General features: G+C 55.5%; 5 protein-coding genes across 5 annotated transcripts; 4 read left to right on the top strand and 1 right to left on the bottom strand.

The window, feature by feature from the left end:
• Positions 1-831: 831 nt before the first annotated feature.
• On the top strand, positions 832-1,901 carry NCS54_00589200 (Polyprenol reductase; the record flags this gene model as incomplete). Its single annotated transcript, XM_053151374.1, has 2 exons — positions 832-1,459; positions 1,510-1,901. Exons 1-2 carry the CDS (start codon positions 892-894, stop codon positions 1,899-1,901), a joined length of 960 nt encoding a protein of 319 aa, XP_053007349.1. The 5' UTR covers positions 832-891.
• Positions 1,902-1,924: 23 nt separating this feature from the next.
• On the bottom strand, positions 1,925-2,820 carry NCS54_00589100 (Hypothetical protein; the record flags this gene model as incomplete). Its single annotated transcript, XM_053151373.1, has 3 exons — positions 1,925-2,216; positions 2,310-2,602; positions 2,659-2,820. The coding sequence occupies 3 exons, from the start codon at positions 2,818-2,820 to the stop codon at positions 1,925-1,927; spliced, it is 747 nt and encodes a 248-aa protein (XP_053007348.1).
• Positions 2,821-4,162: 1,342 nt separating this feature from the next.
• On the top strand, positions 4,163-8,868 carry NCS54_00589000 (Hypothetical protein; the record flags this gene model as incomplete). Its single annotated transcript, XM_053151372.1, has 3 exons — positions 4,163-8,030; positions 8,081-8,307; positions 8,359-8,868. 3 exons carry the CDS (start codon positions 4,163-4,165, stop codon positions 8,866-8,868), a joined length of 4,605 nt encoding a protein of 1,534 aa, XP_053007347.1.
• Positions 8,869-9,624: 756 nt separating this feature from the next.
• NCS54_00588900 (Ribosome-interacting GTPase 1) lies at positions 9,625-11,481 on the top strand (the record flags this gene model as incomplete). The annotated part of the gene is made up of 7 exons (XM_053151371.1): positions 9,625-9,645; positions 9,719-9,739; positions 9,845-10,127; positions 10,294-10,684; positions 10,758-11,004; positions 11,097-11,217; positions 11,462-11,481. The coding sequence occupies 7 exons, from the start codon at positions 9,625-9,627 to the stop codon at positions 11,479-11,481; spliced, it is 1,104 nt and encodes a 367-aa protein (XP_053007346.1).
• An 8,253-nt stretch (positions 11,482-19,734) lies between these two features.
• NCS54_00588800 (HTH CENPB-type domain-containing protein) lies at positions 19,735-21,522 on the top strand (the record flags this gene model as incomplete). Its single annotated transcript, XM_053151370.1, has 2 exons — positions 19,735-20,273; positions 20,376-21,522. The coding sequence occupies 2 exons, from the start codon at positions 19,735-19,737 to the stop codon at positions 21,520-21,522; spliced, it is 1,686 nt and encodes a 561-aa protein (XP_053007345.1).
• Positions 21,523-22,017: the final 495 nt, after the last annotated feature.

The following is a 22,017-nucleotide window of genomic DNA, read 5'->3' as shown; positions in this document are numbered from 1 at the left end:
CAAGTTCACATGTTCCGTCGCCCCTGAGTCCGAGAGACCAGGCCGCACACACATGAGGTGTGCTCTAAGTACAGCACGGGTATATTGTGATGGTGTCATTGGGTATAGTGTCACTTTGGCGCCTCTCTCTTATCTTCGTTCTTCGTTGATGTCCACCTATCTTTCTTTCAGTGACTGTCCATCATCCACATACCAAGCTCTCGGTGTATCACCAGGGGTATCATCCGCTCAGTACTACACACGTCCGGCCCAGCCGCCTCCCATAGATCCACGAAGCATCAAGTATCCACTTATTTGTCCTATTGGAGGCCGAGAGTTGTGACAACTATTTGATCTCCGAACACACAAGGCCATCTTGGACCTGTGCGTATAGGGTAAGTAGGGCTCTTCGCCGCGAAGAGCCAATCCCACCCTCAGTCATTAACACAGCCAGAAGTTCGGGCTGACAATTCCATGGTTTGCGTAACTTTATTTCTCTATCGGCTCATGTTATCATAAGATGGGTTGATTATGGGGGCTGTAAGGAACTCCCGTTTTGGGAGGTTGTTAACGACATGATCAGATTGTGACCCCAAATATGGAATTATGCAGCGCTGACAGTACATTCATCTATATTATCAGCGGACTATCTTAAAGCTATGATACTAGATAAACACCGGCGGAGAATTACAATTTGACTATAGATGTCATAGAAGTGGAAGCTGGTGATGTGTCGTGCCAGTACAGTGTTGGGGTTGATCCACAGCCATAAAAGCGCGTAATTGACACTGTACGACAAGAGAACAACGCGACGCCTCGGCAGTTTAAACACATGCTCCCTCACTTCCTCACCTGGCCAACTCCTTCCTTTCTTTCCATATAGCACCACCCATTCAGCATACAGAGCTAAATATGGATCTGGTACAAAGGCCAATTGACATCGCGTCGTCCTTGACGCCGGCGCAGTGGTGCCAAAGCTTCTTCGTCCTCTCAGCCGGCCTCATCCTCTTCATCCAAGCTCTACCGCAGGATGTCCGCAGCGCTCTCATGGACTACGGCCCTCGACGACCCAAGGATGCAAAGCCAGCAAGCGGAAAGCCGGAAGCGTCAAAGCAGAGTTTCAAAGCAGTTAGGTCATTCCTCAAGACCTTGACAAACTACGGACAGGTGCCTCACTCGTGGTTTCTGCACTTCTACATCATATCCGTGTCTTTTTCTGTCTTCTGGGCATGGCAGTATATCCAGAGGGGCTCAGTCATGAGGACGATTGCGACCCTGCAAGATGGAACTCAAGAGTCATCGATGAGTCTGGAACAGGTATTCGTGGCCTGGTTATTCATGGCATTGCAGGGCTCGAGACGGCTTTATGAGAGTTTATGCGTGTCAAAGCCGGGATCATCGCCCATGTGGTTTGTTCACTGGGCGCTCGGGCTCGGATACTACACCGCAATGAGCGTCGCTGTCTGGATCGAGGGCTCCAGTATGTCACCAATATGCAAAAGCTCGCTTTTCGAAACTGACAAGGCGTAGGCGCAATTCTCGCATCCTGGGACTCACCCAACCAACCCATCCAAGTCCCGCGAAAGGTGCCATCAGCCCTGGCATTGTACGTTGTGGCATGCCTCAAGCAGAACCAATGCCATAGGTATCTGGCAAGCCTCAAAAAATACACCCTTCCAAGCGAAGGGTGGTTTGAATATCTGGTGTGCCCACACTACACCTGCGAATGCCTTTTGTACGTCGCCATTGCCTGGATTGCCGCGCCCCCAGGCCAGCTCCTCAACAAAACGGTCCTATGCGGACTTTTGTTCGTGGCTGTGAACCTGGGCGCCACAGCACACGGCACGAGGAAGTGGATGGCCAACAAGTTTGGAGCGGACAAAGTGGCCAAGAGGTGGACAATGATCCCTCTCGTATTCTAGGCTCACTCAAGCGCCCACGTCGTTCATCGCTTGAGGAACATGCCGAGCTTGTTCGCAACCTTGGAGACCTGAAGAACATCTCGGTACGTCAGACTTGTACGGGTCTGGCGGATGTTCCGGCCACTGGCATAGGCGTCGGCGTCGCGGAGGAGGTCCCAGTTGGCGACGGTGTCTGCAGTGAGGTCGGCGTCCTCCTCGATATCGGCAATACCGTGAAGGTAGTCGGTGTACAGCTGGTCAGTCGTGATGAGAAGGCTACGAGGTTCTTGCAGGATCCTCCACGCAGGCTCGGGATCAAGGGCACCGTCTTCCTTGCTGCGGTACAGGTTCAAGCACAAGCTGGCACCGAGGCTCACCGTACAAACGACAGGCCAATACGCGGATCCATCCTACGCAAGATGAGCATACCATAGCAACGGGACCACGAGCTGTCGTGTACTCAACTTATGCGGCATAATGCCAATACCCGGTGGATACTCGTTGATGAGGACATGGTTGGGCTTCTTATGAGGACTCTGGGCAAATATGTGTCCAGATTCGGAATCCTGGATCGGAAGTGATAGCAAGCGAGAGACCACGGGAGTCTCGAGCCAAGGAGGTAGCGGAGCGTCGAGAAGTTTGTTGTTGACGAGATCCGATGGCCACGTCTGAAGACGACGTTTGGTGAGCTGCTTCCACCTCGGCTTGGGGGCATTCGAGATCTAAGGGGTATCGTTCAGTCATGAGGCATGAATGTCGTCCAGGCCAAGCCACACACTTTATCCAAAATCATTCGCTCCTCTTCCTCGCTTATGAAGTCTGGGATGTAATACGCCGTCTGAGGTAGAGTGGTGATCCTGGCGTGGTCCAGGGAAGGTGGAAGTGAAAAGCCATTGCCGGCATCGTCTTTATGGCCAGAAGGAGAGGCAGATGCATCCATCATGTCGGATTTTGCTCGCTGTTGGGTCGTAGAATGAATCAATCAAGCAGCACGCACGCACTGCGCTGGCATGAATCCCTGCAATTTGTAGATGCCACACTCCGTACCGTTGGGTTGTTTCATGAGGATCGAGGGGTCAGAGTCAGTCTTGGTGATGGCGCCAGGCGGTGTTTCGACCAGGGATCAGCAAGGATTGTTGAATGAGAGTGGAGAATATTGGAGGCCGAGTGCGAGTGGTTGCCTGAAGCTGTGGGCGCACTACGGGTATGCATGTACACGTGCGCTGCAGCGGCGGGGGGGAGAGAAATGAAGAAAGGACGATCTTCTGGAGGTAGGGAGACAGCCTTGAAGGAGGAGGACAAGGACGGGACAAAGGAAGTCAGTTTGTAACATTGAAAAATGCCGCTTGCTCCTCTTTAGCAAACCCCCGAGCATGAACTGATTTGATTCCTGGCCTTGTCCCCGTGCCGTCGAGATGATGGATCAAGGTGTCATCTTCAGGTGCCATTATCGCAAGGGTGGTTGGGACCCGGTGGCTGCTAAACCCACTAAAAGCGCGCTGGAGAGGAGACCTAGAGTCGCCCCCCCGGGCGCCAAAAGACCGGGACTTGAGAGGCAGCCGTCAAAAAAAGCCGGACGCGTTCTGGGCAAGGATCGTGACGGGAGAGACGCATTCTTATGTTCCGCCCCGGGAGCCTGGACCCTTTATTATTGCCTCCCTTGGCCTCAAGTGCCTACGGCGCCGCTCATTCGTCTGCCGTAATTGAGTGCGGTCAGCACCTTGTGGGCGGCCGTAGGTCTTAACAGAGCATAGTACGAATACCCAAGCACGGAACCGTCCAATCACATCACCGATGGCCATCAAAGGGGACGGACAGACTCTTTTCGCTCTCGGCTTGGGGAGTTCCCCGTCGCTCTCAGTCATCCATTCAGCAAAACAAGGTTTCAGCATTTCATCTCCAAAACAATCCATCATCATTCATCCTCGTATACCGCCTGCGACCCGACCGCCCGATTCCTGTCGAGACTCCGATCCCTCGAACTCTGTTCCCCGTAACCTTCAACGCTCGCCGGATCTCTGTTGAATACGTGTCGCTGTCTGTCCTTTTCCGCCTTTCCTCGTGTCACCGGCGCCCGTGTCCTCTCTCGCTCGCTCTCGACGCCTCACCAAATCCCATCTCGTGTGCCGCGCCCGCACCCGCACCTTGTCCTCGGTTGTCGTCGTCGATAGGGGCTCCCCCTTTTGTCTCACCCGTGCGAATCAATCGCCCCCATCGTTGTCGTCCTGGTCATCCATCACCAGAATGGTGGTAGTCGCTGGCCGTCCTCGCAGGTAAATGTCATGGATGCGCAGAATGCTGCCCAGTCCGACCAGACGAGGCCTGCTGGCGATGAACCTCGGCGGCCCGACCCCAAGCCCGAAACCACCAAGTCGACGCCGCCGCCTGTAAGCCCCAAGCCCTCCGAGCCCGTTGATAAGGACAAGGAACCTCGTCAACCTGCGAATTCTTCGTCGGCGCCCGATGCAGATGGTCCCGAGGACCGCGACTCTGACGCCGAAACAATCGTTCTGCCTGGTAAAGATGGCCACTCCCCTTCAAAGGCCCGCAAGGTGAGGCAGGAGGATAAGAGCGATGGCGATGGCGACGGCGACGCCTCCAAGTCGACCATCCAGGCGGCCGGCTGTCCGCCTCACGACCTCGAAAAAAATCAGTCTTCGATTATTGCCCGTGGCGACCCTATTAAAAAGAAGCGTCTGTCGGCCCATCTCGAACGCGAAAAGCAGTCACGGGGCAAAGATGCGGCGTCGAGTGGTTTGAGCTCTGCGCCTGCGTCCCCACCGCAGCACCGGCGTCAACACCGTCGCCGCTCCGACGACCCCCACTCATCTTCCGACTCTGAACACTCTCGCCCTCGGCCCTCCAAGACGTCCATCCGTGACAAACTAAAATCTACCGAGCGCCTGGTGCCGCACAAGCGCAAGGGCTCAAGGCTCGAATCCGACGACGAGGCCGACAGCCGCAAGGTCCGCCGCCAGCGAACAACCAGCGTAGGCATCGACTCGGGTCGCCTGCACAAGGAGCACAAGGCTCTCTCTGGCAAGTCACACCATGAATCACAGAACCGATCTATTTCCCCACAGTCTCGATCTCACCGGAGGAGCGCATCCTCCCAACTGCCCTCACATTCCTCCAACGGCTCCGGCCAAAAGAAGAGGCGCCTGCCTCCCCCTCTACACTCCACGGAATACCACTCGGACGAATCTTCTGCCAGTGGCAGTCCCCACCCTCGCAGCTCCAAACTTCGTAGCCTGGCAACGCCTGCCACCGCCGACACGAATGCTTCTCCCGCCAGAATGGCGCCGCACAAAAAGCATCTCGATGCTCACGGCCAGACCTTCCTAGCCCGCGCTTGCGCCAAAGGAGACTACGAGGGTGCCAAAACACGTCTTATGGAGAGGCCAGAGGACCTGAACGTTGCCGACTACGCTGGAAATACACCTCTGCAAATTGCTGCAATTAATGGATGCGAGGATATTGTCAAACTTTTGATCGAGGCCGGCTGCAACCTGGACTGTGTCAACTACGATAAAGATACTCCACTGCTCGACGCCGTCGACAATGGCCACCTCGGAGTGGTCAAGCTTTTGCTGGACGCTGGTGTCAACCCTCGAAAAGCCAACGTGAACGGAGAGGAGCCAGTCGACCGTGTAAGCGAGAAGACGGAAAACGCAGACGAGATTCGTGCCGCTCTGATGGCAGCAAGGAAGCGAGTAGGTGAACGACGACGCACCTCGGAAGACCGCCATTCGCACCACGACTCCCATGACGCAAGGGACTCACACGCACCGGACAGTCCTCGGAATTCCCCTGCCACAAATCAACAAGGACGCAGATCAGGAACCGTTCGCGCACAAAAGACAAGAAACGATTTGCTGTACATGCCCTTGGACGAGAAGACCCTTCGACAAGCTGCTGGACGCGGAGATGAGGAAACCGTCGCCCGCATCCTGCAAGTGAAGGAAGGCTTCAACGACCCCGAGTCCATGGTTGCTGCTGCAAGAGGAGGCCACGATCTTGTCATCCAATTGCTACTAAGTTTAGGAGCCGCAAACCCAGATCCAGCACCCATTTCTTCCGTACAACCAGAGTTTGCAACACCGATACTAGCAGCAATTGGACAAGAGAACATCAAGGTTGTGGAATTACTCTTAGAACAGCAGGGTTTTGATCCAACACGGCGTTTCAAGGGAGAAACTTACTACGAAATCGCACGGCGTCGGGCAGGCTCGAACTGGAAGGAAGAAGAACACATGTTGAAAAATGCTTACGACGAGCACAAGCGGAGTCACAAGGACTCGGCCAAAACGAAATCCCCCAGCCGACGGGACCGAGAGCGTGAGCGTGGTGAGCGAGAAGAGCGCGAAGCGAAGCGAGCCAGGCGAGCCGAGGCCAAGGAGAAGGAGGAGGCTCGTTTGCAACAAAAGCGGCATCTCTCTAGCCCGGAGCCGAAGAAGAAGCTCAGCGGCGCCAAGCTCACAAGTCCCAAGGAAAAGCGAAGAACAGACACATCCGCCAACCATGGAGATGACCATCCCCCAAAACGTGGCCCAGGACGTCCCAGAAAGGAAGATCGCCTCCCCTCTATCAATGTTTCAGATCGCGAACTGTCTCCCTCGATTTCTCACAAGCAGCTCAAGGTGAAACGTGCCGAATCAGATGCTGCTGGTGTATCGTCTGAAGGTGAAACTGTCAAGCCCAGAAGGAAGCTTGTGTCTAAGGGCGAGCTACGAGGAGAACGAGAGAGGCAACGGCGTGCTAGTATGGCCTCCAACGCCTCATCACTCAAAGATCACCCTACCAGCCCTCACGAAACGAGACACGACGAACCATCCGACAAGCACAGGCCCGAGAAACTGTCTGAGAAGTACCATGACCGAACCAAGGCTCTCAAGCGAGACGAGTCAAGGGATCGTTTATCAGTTTCCGGCGATGGGTCGGCCAAGAGGCACCGAGCTAGTACCACGCCTGATCGACCCAGTAACGGTGACAAGGACGATAGTGAAGTCCCGCTGAAACGACGACGTATCGACGGTGAAACCAAGGAGAAACGACCGAAACAGTTGCTATCCTCTGACGAACGACCACGCAAGTCCAGTTCTCTTCAAGATTCTTCCAAGCTCTCATCCAAATCGAATCACAAGAAGCATGATGACGATCGACGGGAAAAGCATCATGACTCTCATCGCGCGGAACCGGATCGATCCAGCAGCGCCGAGAAGCTGATCCATGTCAAGTCAGAAGATACTGACGTTGACATGAAGGATGCTGATACAATTCGAGCTGTGTCAGAAGCTGAGATGCAAGCTGCTCGAGCAAAGGAGGCTAAGCAGGCCCAGGAAGCCGAGCAAGAGAAGCAGCGTCTCGCCGAATTGGAAGAGGCAAAGAAGAAAGAAGAGGCCCGGAAGAAGGAGGAGGCTCGCAAGGAGGAGGCGCGAAAGAAGGAGGAAGAGCGTAAGCGAGTCGAAGCCGAGGAAAAGAAGAAGCGTGAAGAGGAAGAAGCGCGAAAGAGAGCAGAGGAAGAGGAGAAGAAGCGTAAGGAGGAGGAGGCCGAGCAGGAGAGAAAGCGGAAGCAAGAGGAAGAACGCGAGGCCGAACGGAAACGCAAGGAGGAGGAGCGTCGACGACGAGAAGAAGAAGAGAAGCAACGACGTGAGGCCGAGGAAAAGGCTCGCCGTGAGGAAGAAGAGAAGAAACGTCTGGAGGAGGAACGGAAGAAGAAGGAGGAGGAAGAGCGCAAGCAGCGAGAGGAAGAGGAAAGGCTACACCGTGAGCAGCTCGAGCGAGAAGCGGCCGAACAAGCTCGCCGTGAACGCGAGGAGGAGGAACGAAAAGAAAAGGAGCGCCGAGACCGAGCACATCGCGAGGAAATGGAAAGGAAGCGAGCCGCTCGCGAAGCCGAACTACGACGGATACGCGAGGAACAGGAACGCGCGCGCCTCGACAAGTTGCCCCCTCTTCTTCGATGGTTGGATACTTGCCCCAACCCCAAGCTTCCTACTATTGCAGAGAAGTTCAAGCGGATGCAAGGTTGCCGTTACGATACCATCCGACCAGAAGCCAACCAAACCCCTGAAGGGCGCGAGCAATGGGTTCTCAACACACACGCTGCTCTTCTTCTTGGCGAGAAGGATCTGAATCTGTCGCGATGTAAGTCTGCTTACTGAGTCAATACTGGATTTCACTAACAGATGTCCCAGACACAGCTTGGGAACGCGTTCCTGTCTCGTCCCTGGCTAAACTTACTCTTTGGCGAATCGAATGGAGTCTCTACTCACTCGTCGACGAGAAGCTTTGGGATCTTGGACGTCAACTCCCCAACTACTATGGAGACGAGGATCCCTCCGAACTGCGTTTCCAGACGAAACAACGGCTCAAGCAGGAAGCCTGGGAGAGATTCCTCGACATGGAAATGTTCTTTGTCAAGGTATGTTGTGACACAATAGCCAGCGACATGTCATTTGCTAATACAAGTTAGGTGTCGGATCTGATGTATACTGTTCCTAATATCCCACACCTGTGTCATGTTCAACTTGCGGTGGAATACCGCGAACTGTTGGAGACCGAGGCGCAAAGTCGTGGGTGGGTGACAAACAACAAGTGGAAGCAAGATCCAGATGCTGGTCGCTTCCATGGTTTCGCACCTCGATCCAAATATTACTATAGCGGTCTCTTGGTGGGCGAAGACATGCCTCAACTCGCACAGACGAGCAGCACACCGTTCCCAGAGAAGAAGGTTCCTCGACGAGGACTGATTCAAGTCCACCCAGACGACCCAGAGTACCCTCGAATCTGCGTCGAGCAAGGACTTGAGCATCTGGTCAACGGCCACCTAAGCCCTCCTCTTGTCAACGGCATTCATTCATCGCCCATCAGCCAAAAGTCAATGAATGGCACTATCCGGGTTTTGACGCCAGGGTCGTCTGAGGGCATGACAAACTCGACTACCGCTCACGAGGGGCTCACGAATGGAGTTAACGGAAATTGAACCTGAAGCCACCCAATGGGGTTTGAGTCTCAGATTCACGGTTGAGAGTTATTATACTGCTATTTCAAGTTTCCTTTGTCCAAGTAACGACCATGGACGGCGCAGGCACAGACAGGGAATGGTCTGGGTTATTGCTTCGTCGACATGGGGATGATGACAGGTAAAGAGGGGTATGGCATCTATCTACCCATGAGGATTGGATCGGGATATAGGCCTGTTTCTGGGGGAATGGTCATGTCATGTACATGGGTTGGATGGCTTCCGAGATCCTGAGAAGACGATATTTGAAGGCGACAAGTTGTGTCGCGTGTAAGGAAGAAGGATGACACTCGTCATGTGCACACAAGCTAATGGCTGGGGGACACTTGACGTTACTACTGGAACGAGACACTGTTGGACAGGCTCGAACCCGCTGTATGAGCGCTTGTACGCACAGTAGAATCAACGAAACAACAAACGTCAAAATGTCTGAATACTTGACTTGAGTGGCAACTCATAACGTGGTGTTGATACCCAAAGTCTAACTTGACCTGAGACCTGATTGGTTGCTGAGACCCCGCTGGCTGACATCACTTACCACTCGCTGGTGGTGGCTGCCAGAAAAATTTACCCCACCATCTCAAAGACTCCAACACACGCATTTCAATTATCACCAAAAGTCCCCTGCTCACCGCGGATTTGTGCTACGAACCCGAGATCTGAGGCCAGACACAGCCTGGAAACAAGCCGATACCGTAGCAGGAGCTAGTCGCCACCATGGCTACCACAGTGGACAAGGTATGTTGCTGCGAACTGCCACCAGTTGCGCCATGAACGAGATGAGGTTTGCTAACCCTGACCCCCCCGCCAGATCAAAGAGATTGAGGCCGAAGTGCGTGATTCCCATCGACTCCCCCCTCCCTCGGCGTGTTCGAGATGACGATAATCGACGAACCCTCCCGTATCTCAGCCAACCGGCTCTAACCCGTGGAAACAGATGGCCAGGACCCAGAAGAACAAGGCGACGTCGTTTCATCTGGGTCAGCTCAAGGCCAAGTTGGCCAAACTCAAGCGCGAGCTGTTGACCCCCAGTGGCGGAGGCGGCGGAGGCGGCGCTGGATTCGATGTGGCCAGGACAGGTGTCGCCAGTATCGGCTTCATTGGGTTCCCCTCTGTGGGAAAGAGTACGCTCATGAGCCGACTGACGGGCCAACACTCGGAGGCGGCCGCGTACGAGTTCACCACCCTGACATCGGTGCCAGGACAGGTCGTCTATAACGGTTAGTTTCACTTGGTCTCCCCCTCCTCCACTCTGTCCCGCCCGCCCAGCGGCTGCGGCCGTTTTGGCGGGCTTGATACCCGACCCCGTTGGCGAGCCACTTGTTAGAGTTGCTCCTTCGTGCCCCCCCGGGCTTTGTGGCAGACCGGCTGACACGCACTCACCAGGCGCCCCCTTGCAGATTATCGACCTTCCCGGAATTATCGAGGGTGCCAAGGATGGTCGAGGTCGAGGTCGCCAGGTCATCGCCGTCGCCAAGACGTGCCATTTGATCTTCATTGTGCTCGACGTGAACAAGCCCCTGACGGACAAGCGGGTGATCGAGTCGGAGCTCGAGGGCTTCGGAATTCGAATCAATAAGGAGCCACCAAACATCACCTTCAAGAAGAAGGACAAGGGTGGCCTCAATATCACGAGCACCGTGCCCCTGACCCATATCGATCATGGCGAGATCAAGGCTGTCATGAGCGAATACCGGATCAACTCTGCAGACATTACTATCCGATGTGATGCCACCGTCGATGACCTGATCGACGTTCTCGAGGCCAAGAGTCGAAGGTAGGCGAGCTCTAACACATGGTACACCTGAAGTAGAGATGGACCTGAGGTGCTGACATTGGTAACCCGCCAGTTACATTCCCGTGGTTTACTGCCTCAACAAGATCGACTCGATCAGCATTGAGGAGCTTGATCTGCTGTACCGAATCCCCAACGCCGTGCCCATCAGCTCCGAGCACGGGTGGAACATTGACGAGCTGATGGAGGCCATGTGGGACAAACTCAACCTTGTTCGGGTGTACACGAAGCCCAAGGGCAAGCAGCCCGATTACTCGGCGCCCGTTGTTCTCCGATCCACGCGCTGCACGGTTGAAGACTTTGTAAGTTGAGAGAGAGCCCAGCTCACCCGGTTCCTAGAGCGGAGCCCTGTAATTTGGCCAATATGTGATTGCTGACCAAATCCGGTGCCCAGTGTAACGCTATCCACCGAAGCATTACGGAAGTTTTCAAAACGGCCATCGTATACGGCAAGTCTGTCAAGCATCAGCCGCAGCGAGTCGGGCTGGGACATGAGCTGTGTGACGAAGATGTTGGTGAGTAGCTTACTTCGGTGATCCCGACCAAGACCCCCTCCCAGACCAAACCAACTCCGAGGCGGCCCAAACGCAGATCGCGGGAACGGATGCTCTGAGGCCGTCAAGCTTGATCTACCCGATGCAGTCGGGATCTTGCTTCTTTGACCGGCCGGGGGCGTCTGACCCCCCCAGTCGAGTGCGTTGGGGCTAGGCTGCCAGGGTTTGTGCTAGAGTCATGACGATGCTAACTGTCTTGCCAAAGTGACCATTGTTAAACGATGAAGAAAACCTTGCGGAGATGAAGGGGGGCTTCCCCACGGGAACGTCAGAGGCTTCGTGAGCCGGGCAACTTGGACCGCCGCACTGCAATCGATGTGTAGCCAGAGCCCATGCCCGACCACCCACCAGGTTTGGAGCAACGGGCTGATTTGGGCTTGACTCGAGTGGCTGAGGGGAACAGAGAGGAGGGAACCACGCGGGTAACGGCATGGAATGACGGTTACAACAGGGTCAATAAGGACAGGGCTGACACTGCACTGGATGCGCGGCTACGAGCACGTCTGGCTGGTGCGAAGTCTCGACTTGGGCTCGACCAGGCACGATAATGATCGGCACAATAGTTTCCGGGGGGAAGACGAGGTGGCGTGCGCACTCGCAGGGCAAGCTGATGGGGCTGCACCAGGGGAGATGAAAGAGAGAGAAGCAAGTGTTAATCGGCAGGCGACGATGAACAAGGGACGCGACAAGATTAAGATGAAGATGGAGACGGAGACGGGGATTTCTCAGCAGAGATATCTCCGGAATGGTTGCCGTATGGAGCAAGGCAGGCAAGGCAAAGCAAAGCGAAGCACTTGCGGCGTGCACATCAATCAACAAGAGAAGAGGCAGCCACGGCAGTTCATAGTTGACTGTTTGGAAGATTGCACCACTCGGAACCGCTCTTGGGCAATTCCGAACAGTCAGTCCATCCATCAACAAAAGAGAGAGACGCATTTCCCAGCAGCAACAACAGAGATCTTGACTTGAGCCTTTACCAATCACTCAAACTCACTCACACTCACCATCTACAAGACTTACAACAGACAGCGACGCTAGGTAGATTTTGAACCCCAAAGACGACGCCACCATCTGATGTCGACAAGCAACGGGACGCAGTGGTTCGACCTGCATAGCCGAGGGCCTCTCGATCTGCGGCCGTCTTTCCCAGCAGAAGCGTGGGATGCAGGCGGGGGCCGTGAAACAGGTCCTCTTGCTTTTGCTTGGCTTGCATCGGGGCGCTTAAAGGGACGAGCTCGCGAGTGAGCGCAGGCTCACTTCATCTTTGGCCCTGACGGGTCTCGCTCACTCTATCGTGTCATGCAAAGACGCAGACGCAGCAGCCAAAGGATCTATGCCGAAGGCTCGTGCTCTTCAGGTATCCGTAAGCCACGTTAGATGCCAAGTCAAGGTATCCCGGCACGTACAGTACTCCCCTTGGTGGTCCTGTTCCCGTATATCCACAGGCAAAGGGCATGTTGAAGCAGGATCGAGACAATGTCCGCAATCATGACAAAGCAGCAGAAAAGAAGCGGGAGGATTAGCATGGGCATCTATCATCTCTCTGCCTCTCCCCCGGTCAACGACGAGTCAGACAAAGTCCGCTCTTGTCACTGACAAGATTCGACATGGCTCCTCGCATCGACACGCTCCGTTCCGTCCACCCCCCGCTAGTGCCGCTCTGCGACCCACCCTTCATCATGGTGCCCGGCGGCAAGAGAAGCATCGTGAAAGGCGGAGAGGCAAGCCTCTGGACATGAAAAACGTCCCGAAGCCCGCGCCAAGCTCGAAAGGGGTTAGGCGGCCCCCTCTCTGGACAAGGGGATCCCTCTCCCCTCTCAGCAAGCAGGGGAGGTAAGAACGCTCTCACAGGCCGCTGCGGGCTTGATCTCCACAGGAGCATAGAGTGGCTGCAGGGAGGGAGGAGGTGGAGCAGCTGTTGAAGAGGAGGGAGGGGGGGGGCCTTGCTGCCTGCATGGACGTTTGCTTGCTCGATCATGTTTTGGTGTGTGTGTGTCTGTGTGTGTGCGGACTGTAGGAGAGCAGGGTTTGACGTCTAGGGTTATGAAAAAAAGATCACAAAGCCTTGTCAAGAGTGCAAGAGGAGGAAGCAATGGGGACAGATGGGGAGACGGCAAGTCAGTCGGTCTTGTTGGGAGCTGATGGGCACGGTTGGCTTGAAACAACCGACCGATAAGGTTGATCCCGTTGCTGTAGAAGCAAACATCAGGACAGACAAGCTCACGGCATGCACGAGGTCAAGCAACAGCCAGTCTTGTTCTTCAGCAGTCATATCACGACGGCTGATGAGATCTCAATCGGGCAGCGCAAGGGGCAGATGGCGCCCAAAGAGACAACAAAGATGGATACCCTCCCCTGGCTGCGCTTGATTAGCAACCATTGACCAAACGCGGCCCCAAGGTAGCAGTTGCATGTCATGGCATGGCATCCCAGGGCAGGGCAGCAGCAGCAGGGCAGCATGGCACTGACTGCACTGATCAAAAGCTCACCTCCCGCGGTCCCTACCTACAGCACCAGGTCTGAAGGCGATGAAATGCGATTGGCCGCATCACGGTAGCACGGGCGAAGAGGGCGTATATGGCTATACGCCAGGCGTTGGGATACGATACGACATGATGCCGCTGTCATGAGATGCTGGGTTAGATCTGGACGCGCGCTGCGATCCTTCTCTGGAGCCGCCGAGTGGGCGTCGCGTCGTCATGATCTCACCACAGGCGGAGGGCCTCGTTTCTGTCAAGCTTCAGCAGCAACAGGGGGACGACAGATGGGATGGAGGACCTACAGTACTAGTGCGCCATGCCACCACGGGAGAAAAAGCCAAAGCAGAGAGAGCTCGTCTGATGCCGTCAGGTCAAGTCAATGAGCGAGCAAGGAAGCTTGTTCAGGCAACGACTGCCGCGGATGGCTCCAGCTTGATATTACACTACAGACGCATTGGGTCTGGGGTCCGAAGATCAGCAATGCAAAACAAAGCATCCTTCTATCTTGCTTTCTTTTTCCGCCGACGCCAACTTGCCATTGTCATCTCACTCGTTGGACGACACCAGCAGGAAAGGAAAGCCACAAAAGAAACGTTTGAGAGGTACCTGGCACCATCAAGAGAAGGAAGCGAAAGGTGAACCAGACAGAGTAGAGGGAAGGGAAGGGAAGGAAGAGAGAAAAAAAACCCAGACCCCGGTGTCAGGGATCTTGATGGAGCTGGCCAACTGGATCAACAGCCGGACGGCGGATTGGACCGTCCACGGGCAGAGGCGGCGCCCCCCTCCTCCATTTCTCTGCGGGCTTTCTCATGTTGTCAGGATCTCTCTCTCTTGTCGGCGGTCGAAAAAAGACGGACGGCAGCAAACAAGCACAAGAGGTTGCTTGCTGCCCAATGGCTCTCCGTCTGCCGGGGGTGGAGTGGTAGACAAGCTCTAGCTGCGCTCGGGAGTGGGCGCACACCCGTTTATGCCTCCCCCGGAAATTGCGCTAGAGATCTGACTAGCCATGGGAGCCGTTTTCCTCCATGTTGGACCTCCTTGCTCTGTCTGCGGCCTAGGCCCAACCCCAAGAGAGATGAAGAAATGATACGCGACAATCACCGAGGGTGCAGCGACGGCTCGGAAAGGTTAAAAGGCCAAGCCGCGAGACACGGGAGGAGACATGCCATGACATGGATACACACAACAGACTCCTGCTGAAGGACAGGGGGCGGAATGGCGACGTCGACTGGCGATGAGCGATGGATGATGGATGGCGGCAGGCGGCGGCTGTCAAACTGGCTCCAGAAAGGCCCGTCCCACTAGTCTGCCTCTGTCCATGTCAAGCCCCCCGGTTCTGGTTCTTGATTGCTACCTACCTGCTGCTGCAGTTGCAGAGTAGTGGTAGATCTCCGTCTCGGTTCTCGTCTCGACTCGAGGCACCAGGTGTAGGAGAGGTATCCATCCATACATCAGACGGACAGTACAGTACAGTACAGTCAGTACCTACCATACTTGCTTGCGCAGTACCTGCTCCGTAATCCATACACCAAGTTCTCCAGGGCATGGCATGGGATAGGATAGGATAGGATAGGATGGACGAGACCAGGCTATGACCCACCGTCATTCCAGTTGCGGAATCCCGAGCACCATGTCATCATGTTGCTTGCTTGCTTGGTTGCTCGACTCAAAAGGTGTGTCTGCGAAAGACGCCGGCTGGCTGCTTGCTCGCCTATAGCACGACGACGACGCCGCCGAGATCAAGATGAGGGAAGGGGGTAGAGCCCATCGCGGACGGACTATCTGCTGAACACTGCAGACCGATCAAGATGGACGAAACACTCGCATCTCGCTCAGACTAATGCTAAGCCACGAGCTGATTCATAACACAGACCAACAACTCAAAAAAAAAGAGGGCTGTCGAGTGGACCACGGCCACACGTGCGCCCAGTCCGTTACAGAGTAACATGGCTACGACTCGCTCCCGCCCGTCCTGGTATGTAGCTACTACCTATCGAGGTATCCTGGAGCGGCACATCTCCACGGCCCACGATGTTTGCCCGCGCTAGACTTTGGCCAGTAAGCCAAGCCATGCCGCTGAATGGGCTTGGCCAGGGGACGGACCAGGAAGAACGGTACAAGACCAACAGCAGCGTAGTGTCCCGGGATTATCGAGCATCGCATCGGGGTATGGTCAGCGCGCGCACGCATGAGAGAGTGAGAAAAAAACGTGCCTCGTCAAGCCTGGCCTGGCCTGGACGACGGGGGTGGGTGGTGGTGAGGCCCGAGTATGGCTCGACCACCCTGGAACCACGAGGCAAAGGCGAGGCGAGGAAAGACGCGAGAAGGAAGGGAGAAGAGATGGGCCAGGACATGGCGCACGAAGGACAAGGCTGAGCGAATCAAACCGCCAGAGCCTCGCTGATGAGTGGCTCTCGTCTGCCCCCCCCCCTCTTCCCTTCACCCATCATCTCCGCCCCAGGCCTGACCCCATCCGATGAGACAAGGCGCGAGAGCCGGATCTCGCCATCCGGGCGGGCATTGGTCTTCAAGGGCACCGTGACGACAGAGTCCGGCGTTCGGGGAAGAAATGGAAGCAAGCAATGGACCACGGACGGTGAGGTGAAGGAAGGGGGGGCCGGCTAGCCAGCCGGCGAACGAGGCCACGAGCTGGCCCGTCCGAGGCTGAAGGCTGAAGCAGAGCTGAAGGGAACGGCTCTTGTGCCTGGGGCTAAGGAGCTAAATAGTGACATTGGCCGCCTTACCCTTTTCAACACCTTTCGGGTTATGTTGCTCGCGGCTGGCCTGGGTTATGATTATCATCCTAGAGTCTGCTTCTGGTCGGTCAGGGATCAGGGCTGCCCGAGACCCTTGTCCATGCTATGAGCAAGCCGGACCTCCCGCCGTCGTCGTCGCTGCTGAATGTATCTCATCCGTGGCCCGTCAGTCGATCTTTGCTGGGGGGAGAGGTAGGGGGAAGCGAGCGAGCGAGCGCGGTCGGTGCTTTTCCGTCCGTCTGATGGCATGGCATGGTCGCGGCCTGGTCTGGAGGGAGGGAGGGGCGTTATACCAGAAGCAGCATGTCGATATCGCGGGCTCATATGCTCAGGTTCAGTCTGACTCTCTCAGGCCAGGGCGGGATGGATTTCGTATCTGGGGAGGATCTGGCTTAGCAGGTGACCTGGTCCACTCATGGTGGACTCCCTCTCGGAAGAAAGGGCCTGGTTCTATGGCCCCCTCCCACCATAGCCTCTCCAGTTTAAACCCAGTCGAGTCCAGGCCATCTTGGACTGTCGAATGGGCATGGCTCTTGGCGCCGGCGCCGCACTCTGAGGGTAGTGAGAGATGCCCTATGAGAGTAGCGAGCTGGTGGCCTTGCTAGGCGACTATCTTTTTTAGCCCGCGCGCGTCGGTCCTGCTCTTGAGCCAGCATGGGGCCCCTTCCCCCCCTCAGACTCTCTCTCTTCTCAACGGGCGGTTGAGACACACTGAGACGCATCTCTTTCTCTCTCGCAGAAGCACCCACACCTGCTTCAAAGTATTACACACCCTGCTGCTTCGGAGCAGAGTGGTCCCTCTCGTGGGGGAACGATGTCATGTCGGCATTGAACCACTGCGAGGCACCAACCAGACCAGAGAAGAGGAACAGAGTTGTTAGGCCCTGGTCGAAATGCCTCATGCCTCGTGCTCGTGCTCGCGGCTTGTGGAAGAAAAAAAAAAAAAAAAAGCGAGAGGGCAAGCGGGTACCGTACTCGACTCGGCACGCCCCGTCCTTCTTCTGACCTCATCTTGATGGGCCCAGGTCTGTAATCATGGGCCTATGTATCCAACTAACCCCTTCTTGAAGAGAAGCAGGGCCGGTTCGTCCAAGAGGGGAATGAGGAAATGAAGAGTCGACGGTGGTTCGTCCGGAACGGGTGAGACACCAGAGAAGAGGAAGAGGACGGGAGAAGGTTCCTGGGATATGCAAGGGAGGGAGAGGGAGAGTGAAGAGTCTTGCCCTGACACTGACTTGCTTCCTTTGGTCATTGCTTTCTTTTTCGGCTTTCTCTCTCTCTCTCTTGATCAAAAGCTTGTGTCTCTTGCCCTTGAGAGGTGCCTGTCTGTCTCTCACCTCACCTATCAGATTGGCGCTGACCAGGGGGGGTCTACCCACGCACGCCGTCTCCTAACGGCTGACGATTGTGAGTTGCTTTTCCCGCGAGCGGCGACCTTACCTTGCCGGGGTGGAGGAGGGATGACAGACGAGAAGGAGAGGGAGGGAGGAAGCGTTGGACCCTGGCTCACCGGTCCACCCCCGAGCCATCATGATGCCCATGCCATGCCCGGTCTATTCCTCTTGGTCGTTGTCGTCGGTCGGCCGGTCGTCCTCATCTGCCGCGCTTGTTAGTGTGTGTCTGTGTGTGCGTGCGTCGTGCCTGTCTGTGCTGTGTCTGTACATAGGCGCGTGTGTGTGTGTGAGAGAGGGAGGAGGTGAAGTCTTGGTCTTGCCCTGGAGGCATCGCCATCGGTTGTCTTGCTTGTCATACCCCATGCGAACCAGGTTTCCCCGTCATTCTCATATCTCTGTATCCCCCATGCCATGCTATCCTATCCCGTCACCATCACCACCACCACCACTGCTACTCGCTCACACTCACACCAAGTCGACCTCTAGAGAGATTCACCTCTCTCTCTCTCTCTCAGTCCACACACACACTCCCCTCTAATCTCTGGCACACCCCTCCCCCCTGCAAGAGGCCCCCCCACATCCTGGACCGGTATTCCTCGTGCGTTCTGCATCCCATCCCATATACATACATATGTAGATGGACCAGGTCGTCGACCTTTCTGGGGCCTCGTCTTTACATATGTAGCACGGTGAATGGGCTTAGGGTCTCACTCACCACCGCATCGCCTCGCCTCGCGTCTACGACAGTACAAGACAACGATTATACTCAACGGTCTGACCTCGTGCTGGAACGTCCGCCTCAGTCTGCAGCACCCGCCATCGAAACTCTGTCGTCCGGATCTAGCTACGCAGCTGGTCCTTTTTTCTCCGTCCCGTCTGCCACCCTGTTTTGTCTGTGTGGCTGTCTCTTGTTCCCCGTCCGCCCGCACCACCACCACAACCGCGCTGCACTGCACCAGAAACGACCTCCACACTGTTACCAACCGAACTCGGTTCCGTTCCTGTCTTGTCTTGACTTGTCTTGTCTCTCGCCCTGCCGCGTTTACCTTTTGGTCAAAGTCTCCGCAATCTCCACGAGGTGCAACAGAAGGGGAGAGAGAGAAAGGAAACAAGAAAAAAAAAGCAAACTAGAAGAAACTTCCCGGCCATTGTCTCACTTTCTGAGGGGAGCATCCGCGTGGGACAGCAGACGGGAAGAGTGAGAGAAGGCTCTTTTCCCCCTCCCTCCATCAGAAGAAGGAGTCTCAAGTCTTGAACTTGGCCAGGAAGAGTTGACAGGTGAGAGAACAGGTCTTTGCTTGTTCTGCAGCCCTCAGCCCTGAACAGACGAGAGAGCTCCACGGCCCCGTCTTTGGGAGAGGAGGCTGCGTCTGTCTGTGTCTGAGTGCATGCGCCAGAGCTGCTTCTAGGAGGAGTAGTTGTTCTCGCCCCCAACACCACCGTTCTATCCGACCCCCTGGTTGGAACTTGGTTGGGTTGATCGACAGCAAACGTGGATCGATCCCCTTCCTTTTCTGCACTTTCAGGAACCAATCTGGGCAAGACGATGCATCTCCTCATCGACAACTCGTATCAAACGTGAGGGCCCATCCCACCAAGTCTCTGTTCCCTCGTCCTTCCCCAGCTTTATCTGGTGGTCAGCATCTCGAGGGAGTCTGATTATTCTTCCAACTCTATACACCACCAACCGGCGCAGGTCTCGCCCCCCCAATCAATTGATTGTTCCTGTGGACAGGAAATCTCTGCTGCTGCTGGCTTTGTTGGGGGCTAAGCTACCGCGAAACATTACTTCTTATTGACCCCAGTGTTAGCTGGAAGACAAGGCAGATATAACATTACATTTACAACATGAACAACGTCAATGGGACGTCGACAATGGGCCACGACACCATCATGGCCCAGAGCAATGGTAGCTCCAACAGCAATGGCTACGGCAGCGATACTTGGACCAGCATGAGCCCCTATAGTCAGAGCCCATACAGCGCCAGTCCATTGACCGAGTACCCATCCTTTGGAGCCTTTGTCAGTCACGGCATGCCTTCAGAACCGTTAAATAGGATGCCTCCACCGCCGCCGCAGCCTCACCAGATGATCCAACCAGCACCGCCCCCGCCCCCGATGGCCCATCACCAGCTTCCAATGCTCAACACGACATGGCCGAGCCAACTGACGAACCCGACTCCCTCAGGGAGCTACTCAGCACCGCCCCTATCAATAACACCCGCCACGAGTGCACCGCCTGTGGACCCTCCCAGGTTACCGACGCAGCATGAAAAGTCCAGGAAGACGCTCACTACCGAGCAGAAGAGGGCAATGTGCCAGTTTCACGAGGACAACCCAGGCACTCGACAGGCCGACATTGGAGCCCGGTTTGGTGTCGAGAGAAGGTAGGCAGGCCCTGGAGAGACGGAGCTTTGAGCAGATGGCTAGCTATCCTTCCTATCCACGGAGGAGCTACAAGAGAACAAGGTCTGACACATTCATCACAGCACGGTTTCCAAGGTTCTGAGGCACAAGGATCAATATCTCAAGCGGGATCAAGAGCCAGAAAACCCAGCCGTCAAGCGCGGAAAGGGCAAGCACCCTGACTTTGACCGCACGCTCAGCAACTACGTCAGGAGACAACAACAGCGAGGGTTCAAGGTCAGCGACGAGGAGATCATGGAGCAGGCTAGGCTGTTTGCCCATGCGAGCGGGAACCAGGAGAACGTCCTCAACGGCCTGACGAGTAGCTGGCTACAAAAGTTCAAGCAAAAGCACGGCATTGGAGGAGCCAAGTTGACGCGGAGAGCCTCAGAGGCCAATATCCCCGACAGTGCTCGACTATCAACGCTGGTCACCAAGAACAACAGCAGCCAGGATATTCTATCTCCGACCTCGCCCACGGGAAATATCTCGCCCCTATCTGGAAGCCGGAGCGATGAAGATGGCCCTATCGACGGTATCGACTTTGACCTTATTACATACAAGCACACCGAGTCTCAGTCGACCACGTCCCTGTCCAGCGATCTGAGAGATAACCCGGCGTCTTCTTTCTCGGGTACAATGAGCCCAACAGGCACCTTTACGTTCTCACCGGACCCCAACGTTGGAGGTTTCCCCATGGATCAACTGCGAGGCGCCGATTTCCAGTCTCGAGAGAAGAGAAGCAACACGTTCCCATCACTCAACATCGACTACGTGAACCAGGTATCAGGGTCGACCGAGCCAATGACGCCTCGACATATCCCATCGTCCACGGCACCATCTTCAGCTCTCGAGTCACCTCAGCACGAACTCCATGGGGCACCTTTCAGCATCGACACGAGCGTCAACTCACCCCCTCCGACGCTGCGCCGCAGCAGCAGCAACTCGAGTATCACACGCTCCACCGCCACCTGCCCGACCCCTGTCGACTCTTCCCCCGTCTCACCCTCACAGGAGGATGCCCGTCGTGCCGCCCAGACGCTGCTGACCTACATCCAGACGGCTGGCAACTTTGACTCAAACGAATATATCACCATTGTGCAGCTGACCAAGAAGCTCAAGATCCACCAGCACCAAGGTGGCCGGCCCTCGATAGGGGGTCTGTCTCGCATTCCCGAGGGTGACGTCGAGGCACCCGCTCTTATATCGGCCAAGATGGAGACGACGTGAAGATCTGATCAAAGGGGGGGAAGACTATGCGTTTACATGTTTTCTTGTTGACGCTGGGCGTTTTCTTGTTTCTTTCACAGCAGGGACCACTCGCTGCACAGGGAAGCTCTTGTGATGCAAGAGCCCGCCGCAGAAGAGAGAGTGCCTTGGTTTAAAGACCAAAATGGGAGGGATGGGCCATATCTGCTCACGCGGAGAAGAAAAAAGGGGCGCCCTCCTGGCATTCGCGCCTCGCGTCATGGACGCTTGAGGCTAGATCTGTTTGTTGACTACATGTTTTGATTTGCCATATAGTCAGTCGCTTCTACTCTCGACGATCCCTCCTCGACCTTCGATGCCCGTTTAAACCGGTCAACGACGAATATCCAGAGCTGTATATATTATATAGATACACTCACGCGATCCGACTTCACTCGAGATACCACGACGACTAATCAATCCACTCCGAAAGAGAGAACAACATGGACCGGAAAAAATTATTAAAAAATAAACCAA

Source organism: Fusarium falciforme, chromosome 4 (assembly GCF_026873545.1).
Source record: "Fusarium falciforme chromosome 4, complete sequence".
Taxonomy (NCBI): domain Eukaryota; kingdom Fungi; phylum Ascomycota; class Sordariomycetes; order Hypocreales; family Nectriaceae; genus Fusarium; species Fusarium falciforme.
Note: the sequence above shows the minus strand (reverse complement) of the source record. Positions and strands in the feature narration are given on the sequence as shown.